General features: G+C 48.3%; 1 protein-coding gene across 8 annotated transcripts in view; it reads left to right on the top strand.

Moving 5' to 3' along the window:
• The window catches only part of RABGAP1L (RAB GTPase activating protein 1 like), a 1,234,468-nt gene that overhangs the window by 1,196,620 nt on the left and 22,352 nt on the right, over window positions 1-15,496 (top strand). For all 8 annotated transcript variants that reach the window (XM_069231590.1, XM_069231591.1, XM_069231592.1 and 5 more), the window contains one exon: window positions 5,239-5,343. In XM_069231590.1, coding sequence (XP_069087691.1) covers window positions 5,239-5,343 — 105 coding nt within the window. The remainder of the gene's footprint in view (window positions 1-5,238; window positions 5,344-15,496) is intronic.

Here is a 15,496-nt window from a genome sequence, read left to right as displayed (position 1 = left end):
GAGGCAGTTTGTGCAAAAACTGGAAACCGTATTTGGAAGAGGAGAGCTGGCTGAAGCCTCTTGCGATGGTTCATAGTAAACTATACCATCTGTTTGTGAAGAATGTGAGTAGAATCGCTCAATGTTTTTGACGTTACTTGTCGGGGAAGAAGTTAATGCAACTAATGAAAGATAATTTCCCACCCTCCCCAGGTTCAGAGAAGTATCAGCGTTGCTGGTTAAAACCTGTAGAGGAACATCCTGGTCTGTAGTGAGAGGGATTCAGGTACTACCCAGAAGTCCTCTAGGTCTATTGTGCAGGATCGGCCATATGGTGTAGTTTGACATTGTCGATGGAGACAAAGCGATTTTCTTTAGAACCAGGCAGTGGTGGTAAATTGACAGTTCTGGTTCCGTGTATTCCCAGGACTGAAACCGGTGCACGATATAGCGAAGGCAGGGCCCTAGTCTGAGTGGAAAGACGCAACAGCATATGTGCCGATAAAGACTTGCAAATCTTTAATAACAGTTTGAGCGTCAGCCGAGCAATGTCGTCAAACCCATAGAAATCTGGAGCATTAGTCAACAGCGACTAAAATGTATTTGTATGCACTGTCAGGTGTCAAGGGACCACAATGGTCCAAGTACACACATTGTAACTGTTAGAAAATAGGAGGGGTGTCGGCAGTGGCTGTTTGATGGTGGATCCCTTTATTTGCTGACAGATGTCACAACAAAGGACATACTGCTTGGTCTGTTTATATAGACCTGGCCATCAGTAACGTGCTTATAACAATGATATTGTTGCCCCCACACCAGCATGGGCAAAAGCAACTCCCTCATGCGCTGCTTTGATCAATTCTGGCCTCTGATCTTTGTTGGGAATGACACGATTACCCACCCCTGGTATTACGACTAGGGCAGTATTGAGCCATGATATACGGTAGGAATATTTGGCAGGATATGCCTTTGGCATAGGTGTGCCATCAGTCGAAGCTTTCACAGCAGCTAGTGTTTCATCCTCTAATTTCGTTCTAGAATGAGTTACTGCAGAAGCCATAGCTACTGCTGATTTGGCTGCTTCATCAGCCAAGGTATTGCCAACAATGTGTATTCCAACACGCTGGTGTCCTAGCATATGTACAAGATGGAATAGGTAGCGTTTTCTTCAGATCCACTACTTTCCGCCACATAAGTCTGTGTTTGATGGTGTTTCCTTTTGAATCTCTGAACCCATTCTGGCTCCAGTAATGCAGATATTCATTGAAGGACTGGACACAATAGTACGAATCACAGACAATCAGCGTCAGCTGTTCTGAGTCTGTGTTCCAGTGCCTTCACCAGAGCTTTAAGCTCTGCCAATAGTGCAATGCAGTCCCCTAAGGTCTGTGTATAAGTATGCTGTGGATGGAATTCACCTTCCTTCATGTAGTCACTCACGACTGCACAAGTGGTGGAGTATTGATGTTTTGTGCCTATAGCTGGTTGGGATGAGCCATCAGTGTACATAATTGTTTGATATTGTTCAATAATCAATTTATTTGTTGGAACTGGGTATTCAAATTTGTATTGCAACAATTTTTGAGTTTGTAATTTTGAGTCCAAAATATAGTCAATATCAGGGTCAGTGAGAGTTGTTGCCCATTGAATCAAATGTGGATGTAGTGCTTTAGCGTTAGGAACGTTAGCTTTAGTATCAGCCACAAGGGCCGGGATCAGAGAGACGACAGTGATACGTTTCCCCTGGGCCAGGGGCCTCTCTTTGATAACAGCCATCTGAACAGCAGTGAGAATTTTCTCAGTGGGAGCGAAGCGTTGTTCTGCTGTAGAGTACAAATGTGATTTGTATGCAATCGGGACAGTCTCACCCTCATTGAACTTTTTATACGTGAAACCGAAGGCAATCACTTCGATGACCAAGTGTTTTTGTTTTCCCTTGTCTGTGAGTGTTTAACTTCAAGCATGTCTTGTTTTAATGCTCTGAGAATGCGTGTGTTTGACTTCATTATTTACTGGAAAAGTCAGGACATATCAAGTCATATAAAGGTTTAATGCGCAGTGCATAATCTGGAATGTATGCTCTGCTAAAATTTAAAAAGCCCAACAAAGACTGGAGCTTTTTGATAGTGTTTGGAGGTTGTAGTGAGCTTTTTTCTAAAAACTGTGGCGCTAGGCTTTTGCCTTCATCTGATAATTCGTATCCCAAAAACAGGACACTAAGGAAGGCTATTTTTGTTTTTTTGTATTTGAGTTTGTAGCCTGATTCGGCAAATCCCACAACAATATGGGCTACCTGTCTTACATGTTGCATGAGGTCATCGTCCTTGAGGTAGATGTCATCTACGTAGGGCAACGCCTTAGGGTCAATGTCGTGTAAAATAGGTGTGAAAACAGTCTTGGACTGTTCTTGTGGACATGTGGCAGTCAGCAAATTTTTGCTGCGAGCCTAAAGTGCTGAAACTTGTTAAATCCCTACTTTCAAGCGCTATATTTTGGCAGGAAAATCAGTTGGAAATATTCTATGTTGTTTTATATTTCTTGCGCACTACTTTGTTCTTAAGTGCTGTGTGTATTTTGTATAGCAAATGTACGTGTATGATTGTTTAAATGTCTGTAGTCTAAGACTCTAGGAACAGCTAGTGTACTTCACCCTGGATTACTCATTGATCGAGTTGCACCAGTTACCTTACACAAGACACATTCGTTTTTGGTAGGCGTAGGGAGATTAAGAGATTTGCCCAGAATCACAGGATGTTGAGCCGTTCTTAGACGCTCTTAGCAGGCTTTGATAATAGACTCCTTTGGAGACTCTGCAGCCTGTTGTATCACGTGCCGAAGTCTCCGTACTCTGTTATATACAGTACTGGAGTCTGTACCCTCATTTATCTAGTGCTGACGTCTGGGACATCCAGTGCTGACTCCGCATACTGGGAAATCCAGTGCTGGAGTCTCTGCATCCTGGTACATCCAGTGCTGGAGTCTCTGTACCCATGATACAGCCAGTGCTGGAGTCTCTGCACCGTGATACAGCCAGTGCCGACTCTGCACCCTGGGACATCCAGTGCTGGAGTCTCTGCACCCTGGGATATCCAGTGCTAAAGCTGCATCCTGGTACATCCAGTGCAGGAATCTCTGCTCCCTGGGACTTTGCACCCTGGTACATCTAGTGCTGGAATCTCTGCACCCTGATAAAGTTAGTGCTGAGTTTCTCCACCTTTCTGCCCTCCTCGGACCTCTAGTAATGGCCCGTGGAAATGCAGGGTGAGCTGGTGATGGTGTCACTTTGTGCAGGGACCCCCAGTAGTGGCTGGTGGCTCTTTAATTGACCCATTATCCGTAGTAAAGAAAATGTCAATGTCTGACTTAATATTTCATCTGTCATTATTCATAAAATGAAAAGGGGTTCTATTTCTTCAATTATTTAAATTAGGAATTAACTAGAATTATTGAAGTGTCTCCCCACATTATAAAGGCAGACCTACACTAACCCAGGAGTACGAACGGAACCCTAGACTCCACTATTTCACTTTGACTAAATGCAGGACCTAGTCTGTGATGTTTGTGTAATTAGTGTGCTGACTAACTATGGTACATACCTAGTGATTGTCAAAAATGTCTTTCCATCATCAACGTTATGACGTCAAATATGCTACTCGTGTAACCTAATACCATGCATCCTTAACGTTTCTTAAGTATACATATTCATCGTCTTTTCACATGTCATATGTAAAATGCTCTACTATACAATGGGAAAATGCAAAAAAAAAATTTTTTTAGCATAATATGGACCACAGCTAGTCCGGACCTCGTTGTCAAAATCACTTTGCATTGTGGGCCTTGTAGTTTAATATTTGCCTATGGCTAGTCCTAAAATTCCAGCGTATACAATGCTGTTTGCTAAGTCAGAATGTCATATGTAATATGGGGTCGCTTGGCATTTGTGAAATCTGTAGTGTACTACTGGACGAGCATGCAGGTCCCCTTATTCTTACTTCTGAAATGTGGTACCTGCTTCGGCTGATCGTGATCGGTAGGGGTTCCTAAGCCATAAGAGGCATTTGGGAGGGGGCGCCTTTATGTGGCGCGCAGTCCGAGCACTTCCTGACAGCTTCTTTGCTGCTGCGCCCACCATGTCTGTAATACAGATGCAGGTCCAATAGCACAGTGTTCCCTCACATGAATGGGTCCACGTTCCATGCAGATAAGAGAATTGCCCATTGTAATTGCACCAACAGCATGGTTATTACTGAAATACTCGCTCAAGCATCTCCCCTGACTCGTATTATGCCTAAATTCTTGAGGGCATAAGAAGCAAACACAAACGCACGCATTGTGGTCACTTTCTGTGATATGGCTTCAGGGGTTACCACCCAGATTGAATTGCATGTTGCTGCAAAAGAATGGCATAGCCATACTCGTACAAACAGACTGATCATGGTTTCAGTGCCTGACACAGTGAGGCTAGTCCGTTTCTTTGACTCATTTCAGACTCTCTACTATTTACTTGTAATCACATGTAGTATTTTACTAAAAACTCTCAGCCAACGAACCTGACATCAGTCATTTAACATAGCGAGTGTTGACGGTCTGTACAGCAGTAAAATAAGCCAAATGGCAAGATCCCAAGTACACCCACTGATGGGAAGGTATTCTCAATATCCATCCACCTTTTCCCCCATTCCCCAAAACCCAGTGCTGCCTGCAAGGTCCCAAACAGTCCTGGTCAAGGTAACAAGATCATGGTGTGGCTGCACTCAAAGTGCACTTTCTCATTTGTCTTGAAATGTGAACCCCACCAGGAAAGATGTCCCCAGTGCAAATTTACAAAAATGTTGAATGAAATGTGCCATTGCACCCCAGAGTCGGAGAGAAATATGGCAGTGCAGCACTGACAGGCTTCACTTCAGCTGCACACCAAAACAGCTGACTGCATTTGTACAGTGGTTTCTTGGTAAAATCCTTGACTTCATCTAGCGTTGCTATAATCCTGGCCTTATTTTGGATTTTGGGCGTTGCATCTTCTTCACTTCTGGTCTGTTGTGTTCAGAGTTGGATGTTACATACTAGGTCATCAAGCATGGTTTGCAAGCTACCAGTTTTTACTCATTCTAGTGGCTGCTTGTTTTTGCACATACAGTGAGTGCCTGTTATCCAGGATCGCCTTTTCACAGGTGAAATAGGCCTATTACAAGCGCTATGCTACTGATAACTCAAGTTCATTCATTCTTATATGTTCACATGTCTTTTTCTTTTTTTCAGGCAGAAGACAAGGCAGATGTGCTGAATAAGGAGCTCCTCCTAACCAAGCAGAGGTTGGTTGACACCGAGGAGGAGAAGCGGAAGCAAGAAGAGGAAACAGCACAGGTGGGATATCTTTTACTCCTTTCATTTTCACTCATCCAGAGGTAGACAGTCTCCCAGATCTTCAACCTAGCAAACAGCAGACACAACTTGTAGAAAGATGCAAGACTCCATACATGGGGAGAATAAACATCAGCAAGGCCAACAGGGCTGGCTTTGAATGTAAAGCTCTTGGCTTTGCCAATGCTTGTTTCTTTTGAATGCTTTTAATAAGATATAACAGAAACCATTCCAAGACAGCCACCCATGCATGCACATGCTGGTGGGCACACTGACCACTATCTTGTAATGTTTTTTATAATACGTTGTCAAAAAACATTATCTGATAGAGACTTCTAGTTGCTGATTCCTTACCTTTGAGTTTCCCCCAAGTGCCTGACTGGATACAGAGAATTTTCTGAGCAGTACCCCTGCGTGGAGTTAGGTGGCGTCAATCATCTCCACATCTATTGCCTTCATTTGCGACAGATATGACATTGAGGGTCCTATATAGGCACCCCCTGGCACGCTGACATCAGTTCTTGTCTTCCCAAGCCAGCTAGTGCTGATGCGAAGAAAGCTACCCCTCAGTAATATTTAGACTGGCTTTTTTCAACTTTTTTTTTCAAAGATTTTTTTGAGTTTTTAAATTCCTGGTGCGTTGCGGATGTCATCGAGGTAGACCTGGTTTAAGCCTGCGGTTTCTGCCATTGGGCGGTGTTTGTGACAGATCCTCACCTCGTGTGTCTTTGGTGCCTGGAGCAGGACCACGACCCGAAGTTGTGCATCCCAAGGCTTTGAGGGAGCAGTCCCTAAAGCTTGATGGCTGCTTGACTCAAAGTAAGTCAAGATCTCGTTGAGGGGAAGGTCACTGGGTCGGTCACAGAGTCCTCCTTTGTCGTCATCCCACTCCAAGTCTCGGTGCGATCAGGTAAGTCAAGGCACAAGTAGAAAAGCAAGAAGTTAAAGTATTCTTCGATTTCTTCTCATCCATCAGCCGACGAGGGAGTGTCAACATTCTAGGCCTCGCTCTGCGGAGTCTTTTCCTAGGCTGACTCCGCACCTCCCCTAGTTTCCGGTACCCAGAGCGAACCCTGCCCAACTCAATAAGTTTTATGAGGCCATGCGCCTCATTTTCTGGCAGTCTGACACTGTTAGAGCACTGTTGGGCCCTGCAAAGTGGGAAGGGCCTCTTCGGGTTCCTTACCGGCAGCTCGGCCTCAGTACAGAGGGACACCTGTGGATTCAATCCTGGATCCAGTCTGACCTTGACCGTACCACCTCAACCTTCCCCAACACTGGTCCCGACGCTCCCGGCACTGCCCTTGGGCAGCGCGTTCACGTTCTCATTACTGACTCCAACACAACTGGATGGGCATCATACGACACCTGTAGGAGCCTTGCTTCTGAAGTCTGATCCAGAGCCCCTTTCTTATGGACTAGGTTACAGTGAGGAATGGGAGGGGGTCGCTGGACCCTTTAGCATATCACCTCCAAGACCCTATGCACTGGCATACAGACTTGGGTGAGGCCAACGGACTGGATACTTCTCCAGATACTGCCATACTTTCTCTCCCTACCGTGGCTACGGAGGAGGGAGCTTCATATTCCAAGTGGTGAGAAGAGCAGTTGAGGTCTTGGACCTTGAGTTGCCTTCAGTGGCTGTCAAGATTAATGTCCTGACATGGGTGCTTCAACCTGGAGTTTCATCCTCAGAACCCATGCTCCCCTTGAAGCCCTCACGAATATCCTACTGGGTGCCCTATCCAAACCCAGCGCAGGGGCTACTGTGAACAGGACAGTTGCCCACTGCCATCACCCTGCTCTAGGGGAGGCAAGCTTTCTGATGCTCACCCCACCCCAGAGAGCTTGGTTATCCAAGCCTCTACTTCCCAGGGCGTGTTCCCTTCGGCACCCCAGATAGGGAATCGACAAGGTTGGACACACTTGGGAAGAAGACTTTTCCTTCCACCAGCCTAGCATTGCTGTCCCTAAACACAGCATGTCTTTTGTCCTGTTATTCCTACACACTGTGGGATATGTTTGCACAAGTGCTGCTACAGGTCCCGGAGGAGGCCCTGGCTGTATTCTGTCAGTTGCTGATAGGAGAGACGCAACACAGTTCACCATCCATTGCAAACTGGACACAACCAACTCGCTAGGCAGAGTGGTTTCGTCAACAGTGACCCAGAGGCGCCTTGCCTCGTTGAGAACACCAGGCTTTTCTGGGGATATCCTGGATACTTTGATGGGCATGCCCATTGATGGCACCCATCTCTTCAGAGACAAGGCAGACTCGGTGTTCGAGCGCTTCAAGGATTCTCGTGCTGCAGCCGGGTCCTTGGGACTTGTGGTTGCCCCAGTCTGCCTTTTGCCCCTTTCATAGCTATGGAAGGGGGCTCCAGCCGTTTCCATTCCCAGGTAGCCAACGTGCCCGCATGCTGCCCAGACTCTGCATGGCCGAGCGACCTGGGAGCCAGCTGTCTGGCTAGTCTGCCACCCCCACTTCTCTGCAGCAGCCTCTTAGCCTTCCTAGTCTGGCTCCCCATCAGGGGTCAATCGGAGGTAGGATCCACCATCACCTGCTCCGCTGGCAATCCATCACGCCGGATACATGGGTTTTGCAGATAGTCAGAAGGAGCTACTTCCTCCACTTTGAGACTACCCCTCCATCCATGCCACCATCCTACGACCAGATGACGGAGGAACACTTATCACTTCTTTTCAAGGAAGTTATGTCTCTCTTGGCCAGGAAAGCAATAGAGAGGGTTCCCATGCCAGAAGTAGGTTGTAGTTGCTATTCCTACTACTTTCTGGTACCCAAAAAGGACAAGGGCCTCCGCTCTACTCTAGACCTTCGATCCCTTAGTCTTTTCCTCAAAAATGATTTCAAAATGCTCACTTTGGCTCAGATTTTATCTGCCCTGGACCCAGGAGAACAGATGGTAGTGTTGGACTTGCAGGATGCTTATTTCCATATTGCTGTCCTGCCTGCCCACAGACATTACTTGTGGTTCACAGTAGGCAGTGAGCACTGTAAGTTCACCATGTTCCCCTTTTGGTCTTACTAGCACCCCTTGGGTGTTCACCAAGGTGATGGCAGTGGTCGCAGCTCATCTGCGCAGATCATGGGTTTCAGTCTTCCCGTATCTCGATGATTGGCTGTTGAAGGCGGGCACGCCCCAGGCTCTCATCCCCCACCTCGAGACTGTGGTGGACCTACTACATTCGCTGGGGTTCACTATAAATGTGCTGAAGTTACACCTTGACTTCCTCTCAGACGCTCCTTTCATCGGAGCTGTTCTGAACACAGTGCAGTTTCGGGCTTATATTCCTGAGCAGCAAGTCCAGGATGTTCAGACTATGATACCAATGTTTCAGCCTCTATCCTGGATTTCGGTGAGAATGACTCTGATGCTACAGGGCCTCACGGCCTCCTGCATCCTGCTGGTGACACATGCCAGATGGCATATGTGGGCTCTGCAGTAGTAACTGAAGTTACAGTGAGGAGCAGCATCAGGGGAATCACTCCGACAAGGTCCTTATCTCAGAGGGAACTGTGCAAGATCTGCAGTGGTGGTTAATGAACCACAACTGGGTCAGAGGCAGACCCCTCTCACTTCCCCAATCATATCAGACAGTAGTGACAGATGCGTCACTCCTGGGATGGGGTGACCAACTGGGAGAAGTGGAGGTCAGAGGCATCTGGACTCCACATCAATCTGTTGGAGCTCCATGGTGTGGGAACCCTTTGTCAGGAGGCTCTGCATCTCTGGAAGTGGCTGAATAGCATATCCCTGGTGGTTCAACATCTTATGGGCTGTCTGAATGCCAGAGCAAACAAACTGAGCCGAAAATATACCAGATCAGGGATGGCAGCTCCATCCGGAGGTGGTGCAAGGTCTTTTTAGCAGTGGGGAGAGCCTTGGTTAGATATGTTCATCTCCTTGGAGAACGCGCAATGTTAGCAGTTTTGTTCGTTGGAGTTTCCAAGGCACGAATCACTTGACTCTTTTTCGTCCCCAGTGGAACTGCAGGTCATGGTAAGACTTCCATGCACCCCAAACCTTGTTAAATTTTTCTGGGCATCCACGGGCCCGGTAAGTCACCCTCCCGGCCATCATACACTGATCCATCCCTTGCCTCCACTCTGCAGTCGTGGGCAGGTTGGGGGACCCCCAGTACTTGGCGATGTCTCTCTTCACCACAACTAGTCCTAGATTGCTAAAAAAGAGTTTGGCATGTGGCAGGTCTACGTCTGTGCGAATGCGAAGTAGTATGTAGCAAGGTTCCACAGGCATCTGTGCCTTGAGCACCTCCCCCAATTCGCCTATAATACTTGACCAGTATTTCTGTACATTCAGGCATGTCCACAGAGTATGCATGAACGTACCCCTTGCAGATCCACAGCGGAGGCAGGTCGGAGTTGGGGTCCTTACCATTGTGTGTAGTCTCATCATATTATAATAAATCATGTGTAGGATTTAAACTGAATAAATCTTAATCAGATTTGTATGTCCCCTATGCGGAGTTGCATTAGGGCGGTCTCCTAGTCCTTATCGTCCACTGGCCCCAGATCCCCCTCCATCAGCACCTCAGCTGTCTGAGAGTGTCTGGCATGTTATTGGTTAAAGTTTTTATATTTAAGAGATGGCTTTCTCTTCCAATTGACTCATGAGGAGACATCCCTATGAGGAGACGTCTCTATAACGGGCATAGTCTGGGAGGTCCGATACATCTCAGTTTTCGGCTCCCCAAGCGTGCAATAATTGAATGTAACAATAGTGATGTGTTTGTGAAAGAAGGTATTCCTCTTGCAGGTAGGGGAAGGTCTTCAGTGCACCCTTCTTTATAAGGTGGCCCATTTTAGAAATACCCAGGGTGTCCGATCCCCAAAAGCCCCACAGCCACCCAAATCCCCTCAAGTAGGAGCCCTCCCATAACAGAGCTTCCCTAGTAAGTGTAGTGGGCCATGCTCTCTTGCGTCCGGCCTTGTTCCAAGCATCTGTCGTAAGTTGTATGCGTAATGGGAGGGCTTGTGAGCCTTTACCCCCGTATGAGTAGTGTAAGTGAGATTTGTGTGTGAATTGACTTCTCTCAAGCAGATACATAGGGTGGTCCCCAGGTGTGTGTTCCTAGTCATTTATTGCTGCCAAGTGTGTTGCCCAATAATATGCCCTGAGATCGGGTAAAGCTATTCCACCATTGTATGAGTTTTGCTGGAGTGTCTGCGGGGAGATCCTGGGGTGTTTCCCGCCCCCTTATGAATGTATGGACCTCTTGATTTACTTTGGCAAAGATGTCATCAGACAATTTTATGTAGGTGTTTTGGAAGGCGTACAGTAATTTGAGTAGAGAGATCATTTTAAACAGGGCTGCCCTCCCGAATAATGTTAAGGGGAGTTTCCCACAGTGCTCCATGTCCTTGTGGAGTTCAGAGATAACTGTTGTTAGGTTTTGTTCTCTTCTTTTGATGAGGTCTTTCGTGATGTAGATCCCCGAATATTTAAAGCTGTCTCCATCTATGTGTAGGTTAGCCAGTGGTACAATACATGAAATTTGGCCTCCTGTCTGGAAAAGAGTTTATTTGGACTGGTTAATTCTATAACCTGAGTAAGTCCCATATTCAAGTGTTTCCCAGATACAGGGCAACGTCTCTATGGGGCTGGTGACATAAAGAAGGATATCATCCACATATAGCGAGATCTTTTCCGATTCATTCTCCCCGTCGCCCACTCGGAAACCTAGGATAACCGTGTGGGACCAGATAATACTAGCAAGCGGGCTCGATCGTAAGAGCAAACAAGAGAGGCCAAAGAGGGCAACCCTGACACGTACCTCTTTTCATTGGGAACTCATCTTATTGATGACCATTGACCTGGACAACTGGTGTTGGGTTGGTATACAGTAGCTTAACCCACTCCCAGAATCTTGGGCCAAACCCAAACTTCTCTAACACCAGTGTCATAAACGGCCAGTGGGCTGTATCAAATGCTTTCTGGGTGTCGAGACTTAACAGCAAGTGGGGCTCTTCGATCCTTAACAGCATCGATCCAAACGTGGATACAATGCAAATTGAAACTCATAGACCTCTTGGGCATAAAGCTTGTTTGGTCCAGGTGGATCAATGAGTGTATGACTGTTGCAAGCCGTGTGGCAAGTATCTAGGCAAGGATTTTCACTTCTACTTTTAGGAATGAAATAGTATGGTAAGAATTAGACTCGTACAGGGGTTTCCCCATCTTGGGAATCACCACTATCGTGGCCCTCCGCAAGTCTTGCGGGAACTCACCCACCTCTTTGGCCTCATGAAATAACTGCAGAAGATAGGGGGTGAGAAGTTCAAAGTTTCCTTTGAAGAGTTCTGTCGGGAAGCGGATGGGCTCGGGGCTCTTCCCTGGGGACATTGCAGCAATAACTGTTTTAATTTCTTCAGGATCTATATCTAAGGTGTTCCTATCCTCTGCTGTCGAGCACAGCAGGGGGGTCTGCGCCAGGTAGTTCCTAATGCTGGATGGGCTCACATTCTTGTGCGTGTAGTAGAGATGCTCAGAGTATTGCACAAATGCGTTAGCAGTCTGAGTCAGTGTTATATACAGTCCCACTGTCCCCCAGTATGGAGTGTACCCATCTCGCTTCTCTCTCCCGGAGCCCAAGCCAAGTAAGGAGTTTGCTCGCTCTATCCCCTGCTTCATAAAGGCAGTGTTTTAGGGCTAGATATAGGTTCCTCGCCCCACGGTGCACTTGTGCCTTGTATTCCTTTTGTAAGATCATCAATTTGCGCTGCGTGTGGGGATCGGTCACGGCAACAGGGTTTCGCTCTAAGTCCATCAATTGGCTCTCTATTGACTGTAGGTCCTCCTGTTCCCTTCTACGTTTCTGAGCAATAATGTTTTGAGCTCTATCCCGGAGAGCCTGTTTGTAGGCTTCCCAGAGTGTGATCGCTGAGGCCACTGAGTCTTTGTCTTCTTTGAAGTATTGTTTGGTCTCTACTGTCAATTCCTGTGCTGTTTCTGCATCTTTTAGGTCCCAGGCATTCAGCCTCCAGCAATTCCTGCTTTTCGGAACCCAGGTCTCAATTGTGAGCCACAGGGGAGAATGATCTGACAGCCCTCTTGCTAAATATTCTGCCTCCTCCACCACCGCTACCTCTCCTGCCGGCGCCAGAATATAGCCTAATATGGAAAAAAAACTGAGTGCCTGAAAAGTAGGAAAAGCGCTTGGCCCCCAGATGCTGACGACACCAGAGGTCAGTCAGGCCCAGAGAGGACACCATATCAGACAGAGGAGTTCCCTGTGAAGGAGATATTGTATGTTGCAACCTATCCATACTGGGACAGATGACGTCGTTGAAGTCCCCTCCTAACAGGTGAAGTGGTGACCTCCGCAAGTTTTGCATATATCTGTTGTTGGAGTCAGGGTGAGGCGTAGAGGCTCACCAACGTCATCTCTTGTCTACCCCAGTACCTATGTGCTGCTACGAATGTGCCTGCAGGGTATCTCCAGGTTTTATTGGTCCGGAATGGTGGGGACTTTTTAAGCAAAATTGCTATCCCTCTAGATCCTGTGGTGAATCCTGTGTGCAATGACAGTTTAAAGGCTTCTACCTAGGTAGTGGTAAGGGGGGTCCCATTATGTGAGGATATATTTATACATACACACACACACACCATTACTAGCCCCCTCTTGATTTTGCTGCCCAAGGCGTTATCATTCCAGGACAACAAGGTTTACCTATTGTTTTCACCCATTAGAACTATGCTTCAGTCTTGCTAAGGGCCCGGGCAACCTCTACCTTGATAGTGGGAAACTGTTGCAGTCTGGTGCTATAGCGTTGGGTTTCTCTGCTAAGCGTTGTCCCAGTTTTAAGAAACTCATCATAACCATTAAACACAAGAACTCCTTTATCACCTACCACCCCCCACAAATCCCTGTGGATGAAATGGTCCCCCAATCAACAAACTGTTCCATAGAGAGAATGTAGAGGTCACAGTGTGTCTATTTGAACTGTGCAACCCAATGCAACAACGGACCAGCTCCTAAGGGACGATATCAATGGTATGTGTGCAGAGTTAGAAGTTTCAAATGGAGCTACTGTTGCTGGAGGGGAAGGCCTGCAGTCGTCGCATTGCCCCAGAAGACATTATTAGATGGCAGGTAGAAGCAGCCGCGCCCCCCGGGCGGCTCCACATTGTCATTGGATGATGGCATGTCAAGTGCTTTCTCCCAACGCCAAGGGGTGTCGTGGCTCTGGGTCAACCCCGTCCCTGATCGCATCATCGCTTTACTTTTCTTCACAACTATTGTGGTGTGTCTGTCCAAGGGCAGCGTCCGCGTATGTGCGAGTCTGGATTTCTGGAGCTGGAGGGCCGATGCCACTGGATGGAGCGTGGCTATCTACGTGAGGGTACTCGTGGCATTGAGCTCGACCTGAATTGGTAGGGGAACCACTCCATTCTTAGTCATCTCCCAGGACAATTGGGGTCTTTCCTCGAGCCATCCCTACACCTCCTCCAGAGCCTGAAAAAGTGGACCTCCCCCTAAAACAACATTTGTAGTTTGGCTGGGAAGAGAAGCATGTACTGCAATTGGAGAATGCACAGTTTGGCTTTATCTGCGTCGAAAGTACACCGTTGATGTTGCCCCCCCCCCCCCTAGTACAGTCAGGGAAAATCTGAATCAGTGAGTTTCTGTGTCTCACCTCTTTCATTCTCCTGGCCTCAGCTAAAATATTTTCGCGGTCTTGATAGTTCGGGAGCTCTGCTTCGACTTGGTGGAGCCCCGGGTGGTGGTTTGTTGGCCAGGGCTCGATGGGCTTGTTCTATCACAATGCATGAGGATGATCTCTCGAAAGTTTGCATGAGGCAGACTCCCAGAAATGTGCATGCATTACGGCCCTCCACTTCCTCCGGGAACCCCACGAATCGCAGGTTATTTCTTCTTGCCCTGTTCTCTGCGTCCTCGAGGCGCCACAATATGCCTTTAGTGGTTACTCATGCTTCCGTGGCTTCTTCCCTCAGGGTATGGACCACGTCCTCGAAGTCTGAGATTCTTGTTTCAGCAGCAGTTACTCTTTCCGCCACGTTTCAGAGGTTCTGTCAAAGGAGAGAGACCTCCACTCTGACATCACCAATTCCGCCCTCTGGGGAGACCCTGAAGGATTTTTTGGCCTGCAGTAGTACCGCGTTGTCCGGTAGTGGCTGCGTGGGTGAATGGCTGACCTTTGCATATTTATCGAGTTTCCCCAGGGTAGTGGGGCGTTGCTGTTAGGATGTGTGTCACTGGCTCAGAGGGTATGGTCGATATTAGTCCGTGGTCATCCGCAGTCAGGTCGGCTGCACTTCATCTTTCAAGGAGGGGAGAGGTCAAGGAGAAAGTCTATTTTGCAAACCAGTGTGGGAGTCCAGGGCTGCTTCCGAGGGGTCTCCTTATGCGTGGTACCCAGAAGTGCCCCACCCCGCACCGTCCCACACCGGCTGTGGCTTCCGTTGGTGCTCCACTCACCTCACTGATCTTCACAGTCTCCTGTCTGGTCTTCAAATTGGGGCCGTCAGTCTCAGTCAGTGCCTCTGTGGTGGGGATGTGGGGGTTGGGAATGGCGTTCAGCTATGTTGCACCACCTTTGAAACTGCCTCTCCTTGTCCCCGCCCTGAGTGCACAGGCCTGGTCGGGGGGGGCAGAAGAGGGGCCACTAGGTTCCTTCCTGCCTCTTCTCTCCGACTCGCTGTGGTCCAGGTGGCTCAGGATCAAGGGGCCAACATGGAGTGCTCCCTTGACCGTCCACGGATCCCCACCGTCTCCTTCACACCGACCCCCGGGACCAGTCGGTCGTCGACTTCTCCCATGGGTGGGGGGGAATCCGTATCAGAATGGGCGTGATCCGGCAGCAGCCTTCGCAGTGCACCTCCATGGGGTGCTTCCTGTGGCCGCGATACTGGCCCAGAGGCCGCCGTAGCCTGTATTCCCCTGCTCACCGTGTGTCTCTCGGGCAGCCCGGCACCTCCTCTCTCCGGTACCGGCCTCCCTGACCCAGCTGAAGGGGCTCAGGATCACGGGGCCGTGCTCGACCTCCCACGGGCTCCAGCCATCTCTCCTGCAGCGGCAGCTGGGTCAGGGTGTCAGTCGACTTTTCCCCAGAGGGTGTGGGATCCGGCCCGAAGTAGCCACGGTCCGATGG

The sequence above is a fragment of the Pleurodeles waltl genome, chromosome 4_2, assembly GCF_031143425.1.
Source record: "Pleurodeles waltl isolate 20211129_DDA chromosome 4_2, aPleWal1.hap1.20221129, whole genome shotgun sequence".
In the NCBI taxonomy this organism is placed as follows: domain Eukaryota; kingdom Metazoa; phylum Chordata; class Amphibia; order Caudata; family Salamandridae; genus Pleurodeles; species Pleurodeles waltl.
This window is presented reverse-complemented; position numbering and strand designations above follow the sequence as displayed.